This window comes from Paramisgurnus dabryanus, chromosome 11 (genome assembly GCF_030506205.2).
Source record: "Paramisgurnus dabryanus chromosome 11, PD_genome_1.1, whole genome shotgun sequence".
NCBI lineage: Eukaryota > Metazoa > Chordata > Actinopteri > Cypriniformes > Cobitidae > Paramisgurnus > Paramisgurnus dabryanus.
In genome coordinates this window covers 24,696,873-24,708,908 of record NC_133347.1, presented here as the reverse complement: position 1 = coordinate 24,708,908, position 12,036 = coordinate 24,696,873, and the positions used below count along the sequence as shown (strand labels likewise).

At 37.0% G+C, this 12,036-nt stretch overlaps 2 protein-coding genes across 3 annotated transcripts in view; both read left to right on the top strand.

The window, feature by feature from the left end:
• The first annotated feature begins 171 nt into the window (after positions 1-171).
• On the top strand, positions 172-5,791 carry lsm1 (LSM1, U6 small nuclear RNA associated). Its single transcript, XM_065247568.1, has 4 exons — positions 172-329; positions 675-743; positions 3,376-3,491; positions 5,202-5,791. Exons 1-4 carry the CDS (start codon positions 284-286, stop codon positions 5,370-5,372), a joined length of 402 nt encoding a protein of 133 aa, XP_065103640.1. The 5' UTR covers positions 172-283; the 3' UTR covers positions 5,373-5,791.
• Positions 5,792-7,008: 1,217 nt separating this feature from the next.
• grk5l (G protein-coupled receptor kinase 5 like) overlaps positions 7,009-12,036 on the top strand; it is a 73,064-nt gene continuing 68,036 nt past the window's right edge. For both annotated transcript variants that reach the window (XM_065247543.2, XM_065247544.2), the window contains exon 1: positions 7,009-7,692. In XM_065247543.2, the coding sequence (XP_065103615.1) occupies positions 7,641-7,692 (52 nt within the window). In that variant the 5' untranslated portion in view covers positions 7,009-7,640. The remainder of the gene's footprint in view (positions 7,693-12,036) is intronic.

Sequence of the window (12,036 nt, the reverse complement as noted above, 5' to 3'; positions counted from 1 at the left end):
GCGTCACAACGATAAAATTGTCGGTTTTCGCATTTGGTGAGCTATATAAAAATGACTTTAAAGACAGAGAAAGCCCCTTGTCGCATTTATTATCATCATCGCATTTTATAAATATTTAAATAGCTGCTTCGCCCTGATTATATTTGCGCCATGCGTTAAAGGGTTAAACGAACTGAACCGGAAGCACTTTGTTCCGTTACATCCTGTGGAGTAAGGATACACATTTGAAATGGTTTATGGCTTGATACTTTACGTTAAATAAAATCTCCCAAATGTCAGCAAAATGAATTACATGCCAGGGACTGCAAGCCTCATCGAGGATATTGATAGTAAGTTTATTGCAATATAATTAGGTTTATTTTAATTTCAGTGAATTCGCACTAAGAAGACTGTTGGCGTTTTGTAGTGATGTCCGCAATACAGGCTATTTAGAACATATGTGTATATAAAAGTCGCTTTGGAGGTACATTTCAGTTAAAAATAGAAATCCTACCCTGTTGGCTTCTGTCCCGCAGGTTGGTCTGGCCTAATGAATTAAGCAGCGTTAGTGTATTTATATATGAATTGTGACCTCGATGCAGGTGTTCGTGTTATTACACAAAACGAGACGTAAACATATCTTACATTTAAGATTATACATTTGACTAACGCTGCATTTTCCCCCAATTTTTCAGAAAAACATCTTGTTCTCCTTCGCGATGGAAGAACGTTGATTGGGATCCTCAGAAGCATAGATCAGTTTGGTATGATATTGCAGACCCATTGGTTTCAGTTTATTTTAAATGTCTTTTGTATTGTTTCAAGTTTTAATTTATATAGTTTTTAAAGACAAGGGAATGGATTGACTTCACTGGTTTCTTTAAAATATCATAAGATTGAGTATACTCTTAAAGTCCCAATAAAATTAAAGTTTTTTCCTTTTATGAAAAAACTTATTTATAAGGGTATATATAAGCTGGTATGGTACAAACCAACTCCAGTCCTCGGCCACCTTCCCAGAATGTTTTAGATGTCTCCACATATGAAACACCTGATCTCACTCATCAGGCTCCTTCCAGAATGTTTATGAATGCTGATGAACTGAATCAGGTGTTTTATATATGAAGACATCTAAAACGTTCTGGGGGGGGATGTAGCAGCCGATCCTGTTCCCCTCAGAATGTCTGTTCCCCCTCCAGTCGATAAAGCGTTTCTGCCGACAGCGCAGGTACCCAAGATATCTGCGTGTTTTTTATTAATATTTTTTTTATTATGGTATAGCATATTTACAGAGTTTGTACAAACTAATACAGCTTACAACAATTAAAACTATAAAATAAATAAGAAAAAACAGCTGGGTGTACAAAAAGCAAGAAGGGGAACAGGAACGGCTGCTACAGGGGCTGAGGACAGGAGTTGGGAACCACTGCGTTAACATTATAAACAGCACTGATGAGTAGAAGAGAAGACAAACACTGCTGCATACACACAAACATATATTGCACATCAATGTTATCATTATATATTCTTTAATAACATTTTCATATTTAATCTGTATTAGATTATATTTTAATACAACTGTGGTGCTCACAAGCTGTCAAATGCAGCTTTGCGGGTGAAGGTCTTCTCCGTAGTTCTGTTCTGACGTCCTGTGTTAGTTAAAATTAAGTCACCAAATCACTTTTTTTAATACTATAAAAAGGAATTAAAGAGATGTTTTGAAACCTTCCCTTTGACTGAAAGGGTCTTTGGGGCAGGGGTTATCAAACTTTTGCAGCCAGGGACATATTCAATTAATACAAAGTTTTCTTGCTTTTTTTCTAATCTTTAAGTATATTTTTATGCTTCTTTCATAGTGATAAACAAACAAGTTTTTTGTTTTCTTTAATATGCAGGTGCTAATTTAATCTATGTATGTAGTCTTTTCTAAATCTGTTATAATAGACCCTTTTACAGCCCACGTGATCAAATAGCCTGCCCGCGCAGTTTGGCAATGAAAGTGGTGTTATTCCCCAGTGGTTCTAACGTGTTAGCAACTCAAAGTTTATTAAAACTATTTCCCAGCATCAAAATGTCTGGTGGTTGCGTTTGGTTGCACTAATAAAATATACTAATATATGTATCTGGATACTTTACATTTGGCCATCTGCTAACGTCTTCTATCCACTCCACTATAGTACACGGATCTGGTAGCTGTGTTGAAAAGGTTGATAAAGTCTCTGTCTGTGTTTCTTTACTGCTGATTCTTGCTGAACTTCTGTTGCCAATATGCGCGGGCATACGTTGCCACGTCATCATTGTTTACAAACAGTAAAAGGGTCTATAGTTCAGGGGAAAAAATGTCCAAAGAACCCTTTTAAATTATAACCATACTAAGCATATTTTTTTTACACTTTCTCATAGTGATAAACAAAAACATGTAAGTGTTGTTGGGTCCAAATTACATTTTGCAGTTATGCTTCGTAAAAGCTTTTATAAAATGAACAGTAGCAAGACTGACAGGTAAATATCTGTCTTAATAATACAACACAATTATATAATTTATAACAGATTCTTTCACGGACCTCCTGGCTAAGCATCGAGGATCATTAGGTGCCCACTTTGTAAAACCGAAATTGTTTTTGTATGGCATTGCTGCAAAGAACCCTTTGCACTGAACCTTCATTTTTTTTTTAAGAGTGTACCACTGCTCAAAAATACACGCTTGTCTAAAATAAGATGTTTTATATGAGGAAAAGTTGTTTAATAAAGTCTTAATATTATTTGCTTGGTATTAAAGTTCCTGTAAAGTCAATATTGAAAAAAATTTCTAAGCACATTATAAATGTTAGAAATTTATTGCTGAAACAGACTGTAAACGATGTAGTACTGAATAGCAGAATTATATCATTAAACAGTTTTTATTTCTGAGTTTAGGGTTTTTAGGCAAGCCTACAACGGTGGCTCGATGTTGCACTTGAGCCTATTAATAAATGAACTAATTATTTAAAAAATGTACTTGCCATTTTTCCATCATTCAAATTTGGTTTGGTGGTTAATAATACATTTTTCTCTGGTGTGATAAACTCAGAACACATTTAATATCTGACTTTACACAGATTTAAAACACTGTTTTAGTAGATACTTATTTAAAAAATGAAAATAAAAATGATGATGGAAATGATGAAAATCTGCCAAAAAATCAATGCCAAGATTTCTAAGTATTCTGCATCTATAAGAGAAAAACCCAAATCAGTCAACCTCTATAGTATTGATATTACTGTACCTCTAAGCAGAGCTCTTATACAAAGGCATTTACAAATTAAAATAATACAAGTAGTGATTAACAGTAAAGCAGTGCTTCTTTACCAAAATTCACTTGGAATTCAAAATAACTGTTATATTCTTTCTCCACAGCTAATTTAGTTTTGCATCAAACGGTTGAACGCATCCATGTAGGTAAAAAATTTGGCGACATACCTCGTGGGATATTTGTCGTCAGAGGAGAAAATGTTGTCTTGCTGGGAGAAGTAGTAAGTACTGTTCAGATGGCCCTTGGGAGAATTTCATATATATAATAAAGCATATTATAGCAATGTGTATTTTTGGGACAGTTTCCCAAACATGGTTTAGATTAATTTAGGACTAGTCCTTAGTTATATTAGGACCTTTAAATAGTTTTTACAAACATACCTTACAAAACATTCCTGGTGTGCATCTTTAGACAACAATTAACTGAAAACCTGTGTTCAGTTAAAGGCTTAGTCCATTTAAAAAAAAAAATTCCAGTTAATTTACTCATCCCCATGTCATCCAAATGTTGATGTCTTTCTTTGTTCGGTCAAGAAGAAATTATGTTTTTTGAGGAAAACATTCCAGGATTTTTCTAATTTTAATGGACTTTAATGGACCCCAACACTTAACATTTAACTCAACACTTAACAGTTTTCTTTAACAGAGTTTCAAAGGCATTAACTCTTTCCCCACCATTGACGAGATATCTCGTCAATTAAGAGAAAACGCTTCCCCGCCAATGACGAGATTTTCCGTCTTTCCGCAATACCGCTATTATCCCTTCCGCAACTTTTTAAAACCGGAAGTATTGTCCTATGGCAAGCTGCTGCATGTCCGTGTCTGTTTTAAAGATCGCTCTGAATGGGATCTCTATGAAAAGTCAGTCATAAAAATTGAATTATCTCTGCTTTTTGCTCAAAATATGGTGTTTTTGCAAAAACCTACCCATATTCAAAAGCTGATTGCAAAAGAACCACTAAAGGTAGGATGAAACGGTTTTTTTTGTTTGAAAGCAGAGGGTCTGTTCTTTCATTTGGTATATTGTATGTTTATATATTTAAAGAAGAACATTTTCTGGAAGGCAATAAACTTTGGTGAAAATCATGAAAAACGCTGGCGCTGGCTGGCAACTTTTTTTAAAAACGCTGGCGGTGAAAGAGTTAAGGGTCTTATCTAGCAAAACGATAAAATAAAACATATGCACTTTTAAACCTCAACTTCTCGTCTATCTCTGGTCCTGTGATGCGCCAGCGCGACCTCACGCAATACATCATCATGTCAAGAGGTCACGGATGATGTATGCGAAACTATGCCCCAGTGTTTACAAGTGTGGAGAAAGAGGACCGTTCCGACGTTGTTGTATGTGGAATGATACTAATTCATGTCTTTGTGTCAGTTTATTGTTTAAAATGGTCCGCAAATGTGCGTTTCATATATGTAACACGTGACCTTTACACGTCATTATGCAATTACGTGAGGTCGCGCTGGCGCATCACAGGAGATAGACGAGAAGTTGTGGTTTAAAAGTGCATTTTTTTTTTCTTGTCAAAAATGACAATAGTTTCGCTAGATAAGACGCTTATGCCTCGTTTGAGATCGTTTAGAGTCCTTTGAAACTCTGTTGAAAAAACTGTTAAGTGTTGGGGTCCATTAAAGTCCATTAAAATGAGAAAAATCCTGGAATGTTTTCCTCAAAAAACATAATTTCTTCTTTACTGAACTAAGAAAGACGTCAACATTTTGGATTAGATGGGGGTAAGTAAATTATCAGGATTTTTTTTAAGAAAATGGCCTAATCCTTTAAGAAAGCTCAAACATGCATTTTAGTCTTGGACTAGACTTAAGGCCTGTCTGGGAAACCGCCCCATATAGTGTAAAATGGCGTATGATAGATCAAACTCAATGCTTGAAAGCTTTCAACTCTAAAACCTGCTTTTTCATCTATTCAGGATTTGGATAAAGAATGTGATCAGATTCTCCAGAGAGTTTCTATTGAGGAAATACTGGAGGAACAGAGGACAGAACAACAAGCCAAGCAGGAGTCCGAGAGGCTAAAGCTACAGGCTGTAAAGGAGCGGGGGTTATCAATCCCTAAAGCTGACACACTAGATGATTTCTGAAAGTGTAGTTTTCTTTTGATGATTTTATTTCTGTTTTATTGGATTCTTATGTTTGGTTTGACACAACGGTCTATCTTTGACTTTCAAATGACTCTGTCATGATTGTTTGACATGGGAGTGAGTCTCACAAGATTGTGACGTTTTTGTTTCTAGTAGTTGCTGTTAAAGCACTTATTGAGAATTGCTCACCATGTTTGTTTCTATATGTGATGGATGCCATATTGAAATAGATGGACCAAACTGAAGCACTTGGCCTGTTGGCTTTTAGTTTAAAATTTATAAGCAACAATAATGAAAAACAAGAAAGTTTATTTCAGTGTTTACTATGTTATTGGTATAATGGTATGATTAAGTTGATATACTATGTAAACTTGCAACACTGAAATTATTTTTGTTCTATTAAACCTATTTTATACTGATGATGATCTCTGTACTTTATATCTCATTGTTTGCCTCTCTTTGTACTGTATATAATCACATCATCGACTAATGATATGCAAAAACTTTTGTCTACTCCAGGTAATGTTAAACAAATTACAAAAAACGTAGTATTTTAAACATGTATAGAATCTAACTGTATATTGCACCTCCTTCCCATACATGGGTGATTTGTTTCAAAGGTTAAGTTTGCTGTTATATCACTAATAAATCTCATAGGATATATTAAACTGGCAGCTAGCTAACACTGCTTTGTTATCTTCGATGACATTCCAAAACAAAGCTTTTTGGTCATAAAGTTACATGAAAACAGTTATTTTTGGTGTTTGCACTTTGTGGCCATTTCATGAGCAGCAGATTACTATAGGATGGTGCTTATTTACCCTGTTTGTGTTTATATCATTTGAACTGCAATGCAGATCGAAGATGAATACTTAAAAGAAGTTTACCCCAAAATGAAAATTTGCCCATATTTTTTCAATGACTTTCTTCTTTTAACCAAACACAATCAGATCTTATATGACTGTTTTCAGATTTATAATGACATTGGATAGTGCCCCATTTTTAAAGCTCCAAAAATGCATACATCCATCTAAATTAATCCATACAGTTATCAAATGTCTGAAGTGAAGCAGTGGGTTTTGTATGAAAACATATTTAAAACTTTATAAACTACCTTTACTGTACTTCAAAAGACAATTATTAACGGTATTGATTTTTTGGATGGATGTGCTTTTGAGAGCTTTAAAATTGGGGCACTATTCAATGCCATGATATTTAATATAACTCAGATTGTGAGTCATAAACACCTTTGATGGTGAGTAAAATATGGGCGAATTTTAATTTTGGGGTGAACCAATCCTTTAAGCAACTTTTAACTTATTAAAAGTTATTATAACTTATTAACTTAAATAACTTATTATTTCCCAAATGTGAGTTAAAATACCCTACAGTAAGTACATGCCACGGGGGGTTTTTTTCACGATGATTATTTATTTAAATAAAATAACTTATTTGAGGCATATTGGCTTTGACTTTCAATCCTGTGCTATCCCGTGTTCAATGACTCCGAGTGAATGAGCGGGAGCGGCTTGAATGTAATGCTACAGTATCAAATATCCTTTGACAGCCATGCATGCTTGTTCGTCAAGGCCCGTGCGTCACAGCTGCATTTGGACACGCCCCTTCCAAACGCTTGTTGAATAGGAATGACAAGGAAACATGACAACCGCTAAAGATGAATCTGATACACCGTTATAATCGCTCGTAGGCTCGCTCTTTCGCGTTATTATGCCATCCGAGCACCACTCCATTGTGGCCCTAGCTGTAAATCTGAACGGAGCCACGGGGAAAGCCGCTTGGGACCGGGCCAAAAAATACAACTGAAAGAAGAAACCCAGCCCTGCTTCGGTTACGCGCCGAGAGAGGGAGCACGCCGATAGTGACAGTCAGTAGTCAGGGCCACTTCACAACTCATCTGTGTGCCTGTGTTCGCCACTTTAAACCGTTTTGGTGTGCACCCTCAAAGGATGTAGACCTCGGCCTGCCATCTCTTCGTCTAGGCATGTTCATTTCATTGGGACTTCTCACAACGCTTTTTCTTATCAGGGCAATGCCTTCCCAACGCGTTTCGCGGCGCAAATTACAAAAAACACATTCGTGTCTCAGCGATTCTACCTATTGCTCATGTATACACGCGCTGGTAGTTTAAAATGCATAGGTCTTGATTAAAACCCATTTTGTACGGACGGAAAATAGCAATTTTAGCTGGGAGGAGCAAGGAGCTCCATCTACTCTTCGGCTTCCACGGCAATATCATAGTGATTTTTAATGGAGCTGGAGAATATCGTTGCAAACACGGTACTACTAAAGGCAAGAGAAGGTAAGTAACACAAATTAACGTATTGTGATTATTATTGTGTTCAATCGTATGCAGTTCGCTTGAACATGCACCGATTTCACAGACAGGAAAAGACACGAAACCGCTGCCTGTGCACCTCTTGTGATGATGTAATCGGGTGATGAACAGATGCTGGGTGAACGTTTGTCCATCACGACCTGTAACGTTGTTCCCAACATTCCCAGCGGTTCTTTCATCTCCAGCAGACACATTATATTGCCAACATCATAATGCTTAAACTTGTAAATTGTGTCGTTTGACAGTTACGGGTAAACCTTCAGTCTACGCCAGAAAACATCAGCAGCCTCCCACATCCGTTTTAAGGGCTCGTGATTTATAAAGACGACCTGAACCTACGGCTTCTACCGAAGCTAATGCTCGGTTATTGTTGTTAACACTTTGATTTAACATAAACGCATATCGCATGAGAGGTTTTATGTCTGTTTGTCTGAGGTATGACGTGAGCTATGTGTAAGGAAATGGCAGATATGTTACAGCTGGTCACCGCTACTCTAACTGGTTTATAACGATCACCACAAACACAACAAGCTCATTTAAATGCAGTAGGTCCGCAATTAGTTGGGAAAACGGGTCAACAGTGGATAAAGCGATGTGAAAATAAACGTTACCACCAAAACCACAATTACCACCGCTTCCTTAACTGGTGTTTTGCAATAAGGCCTCGTGAGACGACCATCGTTACGTTATATTAAAGTTTCGACAGTTGAATCTGTGATGATTTATATCCGCTTGTTAACACCCCGAGACACATTTAAGACCAAAATTTAGGAATTTCAGTATGCCTTTTTGCAAGCCCAAGGATATGACCATTAAACGACCATAGCGATAACACCATTGATTATATAGTATAAGAAAAATCAACGATCTGTTATTTTAAAGTAAATAATTTATTAACATTAGCTCTAATGCTTCCTACCACTAAGCAAAGCTGCTTAGTTCCCTCATCTGTGCATCATGGAAATTATAATGGGATCCTGATGGGTCGTGCAAAGGTTTCGTGCATATTTTGGTTTAAACAAAGATTTAGGAGAAAGACTAAAGGATGAGTGCAGATCGCTGTTTATTCATACTGTACATCAGGCTATCTGTCAGCAGTGCATTGTTTAGTATTGCTACAGTGAAGCATCAGAAAGGTTAGTTGTACCATTAAACTCTTGTTTTAATTACAAGGAGCATGTTTTGCATTCTTTCTCTCTGTTTCAATGTGAACATGATGATATATTGAAAATGGATGTGTCCAAAGTTTCATTCTGATTTCTGAGACGTGAACTTTGTTTACAATTTAATAATTTTGTGATCTTCATGCCATCATGTGTGATTCTTCAAAGCCGAGTTGTGACATTGTTCATCCCAGATTACACAATATGGAGGCAGTGAACCTTGGTAGCCAAAGCTCCCAAAAACGTTTCGCACCATTGGTTCCATTAATTATCCAAATTCTCCTGTGTCATGGAGACGCAGGACCACACATTCAGTTCCTGTGCTCATTTTTGCCTGTAGCGCCCTAAGTTTACCATAAGTGACCAGGGATAGACAAGTGTAAGATTTACAGTATACCTTAACATGGTGTCATGCAGAGAGCACTGTGCTGCGGATTTGATCGCTTATAGATTAATGATGATCATCAGTGTCGAGAACGGCTGAAATTGTATTAAAGGGGACATTTCACAAGACGTTTTTAAAATGTCAAGTATTGTTGGTGTCTCCAAAGTACATATGTGAAGTTTGAGCTCAAAATACTATATAGATCATTTATTATAACATGGTAAAGATGGCACTTTATTCGTGTAAGCTGTTTTGGGTGTGTCCTTTTAAATGCAAATGAGCTGATGAAATGCAAACATTGATCGCCATATGGTGGTTTATTGAAATTTAAACTCAATTGTGCTGTCAATTATTCTCTCTCTCTCTCTCTCTCTCTCTCTCTCTCTCTCTCTCTCTCTCTCTCTCTCTCTCCCCCTACATGGCAGTGCCGTGGTTGGATAAGATTAAGGGGCGGTAATATTATAATTAGATCCCCTTTTGACATCACAAGGCGAGCCAAATTTCAATGACCTATTTTTTCGCATGCTTGCAGAGAATGGTTTACCAAAATTAAGTTATTAAGTTATCTTTTTAACTTTTTCTAGGTTGACAGAAGCACTGAGGACCCAATTATGGCACTTAAACAAAAAGTCACATTTTCATGACATGTGCCCTTTGCATGCGCTCAGGTTTATTTTAAGCATGTTGTTTGGCATCTCTACAGTTTTTGACAAACTTTCTACAGTATCCAAAATAAGTTACTTTTAAAGGACAACTAACTTTACAAAGTAAATTTTGAATAGGCAGGTACGTGGGTGAGTGGCCTGTTTGCAGTTCAATAGTTTAAGGGACTACTTTAGGGGATGTTTTTTATCAACGTGTTTCTCGTCACTGATCTTATTGTAAGTTGAAATGCTGCGCACATACATAAAACATCTGGCTTTTAAACATAGACTGGTTTATTGATGTGTCCAGAGAGAGAGAGAGGGAGAGAAAGAGTGAGTGCACTTGTTCACCAAAGGGTCTGCTTTGTTTGCCCTATGTCCATGTATGACTGTCCCCCCAATTTGTTTATCACGCTGAGTCTGGAGTGAAAATGAGGTGCAAGGCATGCAGCCTCTTGTCCAAATGTTCAACTAGCAGCAGATAACAGGAAAAGCAGAGTTTACAGGCCACACAATCTGTTTACATGGCTTAAGCCACGCTTCCGAAATCATTAGAAGACCCGGCCAGAGCCAGACAGCCCCAAACTAAACAGAAAACCCATCTACGTCTGCCATGATATTCTGCTTTGAGATTATAAGAAAAACTTTAGGCACAAACATCAAACTTACTATGGAAAGAATTAGAGATGCTCCGATCAGCATTTTTGGGGCCGATTACCGATCACCAAGATCATGATCTGCCGATCAGTGCCGATCACAGGGTGGCAGTGGAATGGGAATCTTCTATCTATAATCTAGCAGAGTTTGCACCATTTGTAGAAATGAAACTAACTATAAATTAGGTATATTATTGTTTTAATAGAGAATAAAATAAATAAGCACAACTGCAACAAATATTTCTTCTTGCAAAGAGAAATGTAATATGCCTATACAAAAGGTTTATGTCTGTTAAAAGTAATTAAAATAAAACACTTCACAGTCTTTACTGTTTGAATTAATATACACGCATTCGTTTGAAGTACAACAGTTCTTCACTGATGAGCAGAGAGTAATTTCATTGAGAGATGAATTCGGTTACTGTAGCTTTAAGACGTGGGAGAGATCGTTCTCTTCACGTGCACTGATGACCGGCTGCTGTGTATGCGTGCGGCGGGTGTCCGCAAACAAGAGCAGCTGTGAGGAAAATGGAAGTTTAAACCTTCAAAACTTTAAAACGAATGCAAGTAATACATTTTCGGCATGAGGATGCAATTGTCCGCGATAGATATGTGTTGTATACGCTGTTTGATAGGGATGTGAAGACGCATCGCGCCGAGGACCGGAGCGCATCCTCATAAAAAATACGCACATCTCTGTAAAGGCAGAGAGAGATCCAAATCTGCACGTCACACATGAGCAACGGGTTACAAAATTCTCACACTGTGTAAAATGGTCTCTAATTGCAGCCGCATCAGAAACGCTATGATGACAAAAGTAAACAGAAAGATCGGCTCATGAGATCGGCAAATTTAGCGAGTGCCAATCGCGTCATTTAATGCTGTTATCGGCCGATCACGATCGGTGGCCGATCGATCGGAGCATCCCTAGAAAGAATCTATACTAAGTTTGTGATGTATGTTTAATTTAAAGGTGACTTTATACATTTTTATTTAAAAAAATACAGATTATAACATTTTATTTTATTTGTCTGCCATCTGAAACACTGTAGGCTCGAAGATTTATTCATGGCCAACACATTAGTGCAGTGTGCACAGTGTACAGTGTGCATTTTTTGATACCTAGGTGCAGTACGAAAGTGTAAAATTGGGTATGTCATTGAACCGGATATGTTATTCTTTAAGTAACTTTATGAAACGTGACCCTGTCTGTGAAATCCAGGCTAAAGTCTGATAATGTAATAGCGAGTTTAAGAGCATCATAGTTTATTTCAATCAATAATTTAACTATGATTTTAATTTTTGACATGGCCTTGCCCAGTCAGTATTAAAGATATCAAAGTTATATTTTCACAGAATGTTCTGTAGGAGGATTTTGTGTAGAAAACAGTAAACCACAAAAAAATGACTTTAGCTGGGTTTAGGGTTGCAAAGAGGCAAAACTTTCGACTTAATCTGGA

Excerpts from the sequence above, each read along its gene's own strand:
- lsm1 (XM_065247568.1), top strand. The coding sequence starts at position 284 with ATGAATTACATGCCAGGGACTGCAAGCCTCATCGAGGATATTGATA. Across the intron at positions 330-674 it reads CCTCATCGAGGATATTGATA|AAAAACATCTTGTTCTCCTT; the intron begins GTAAGTTTATTG and ends CCAATTTTTCAG. Across the intron at positions 744-3,375 it reads CAGAAGCATAGATCAGTTTG|CTAATTTAGTTTTGCATCAA; the intron begins GTATGATATTGC and ends CTTTCTCCACAG.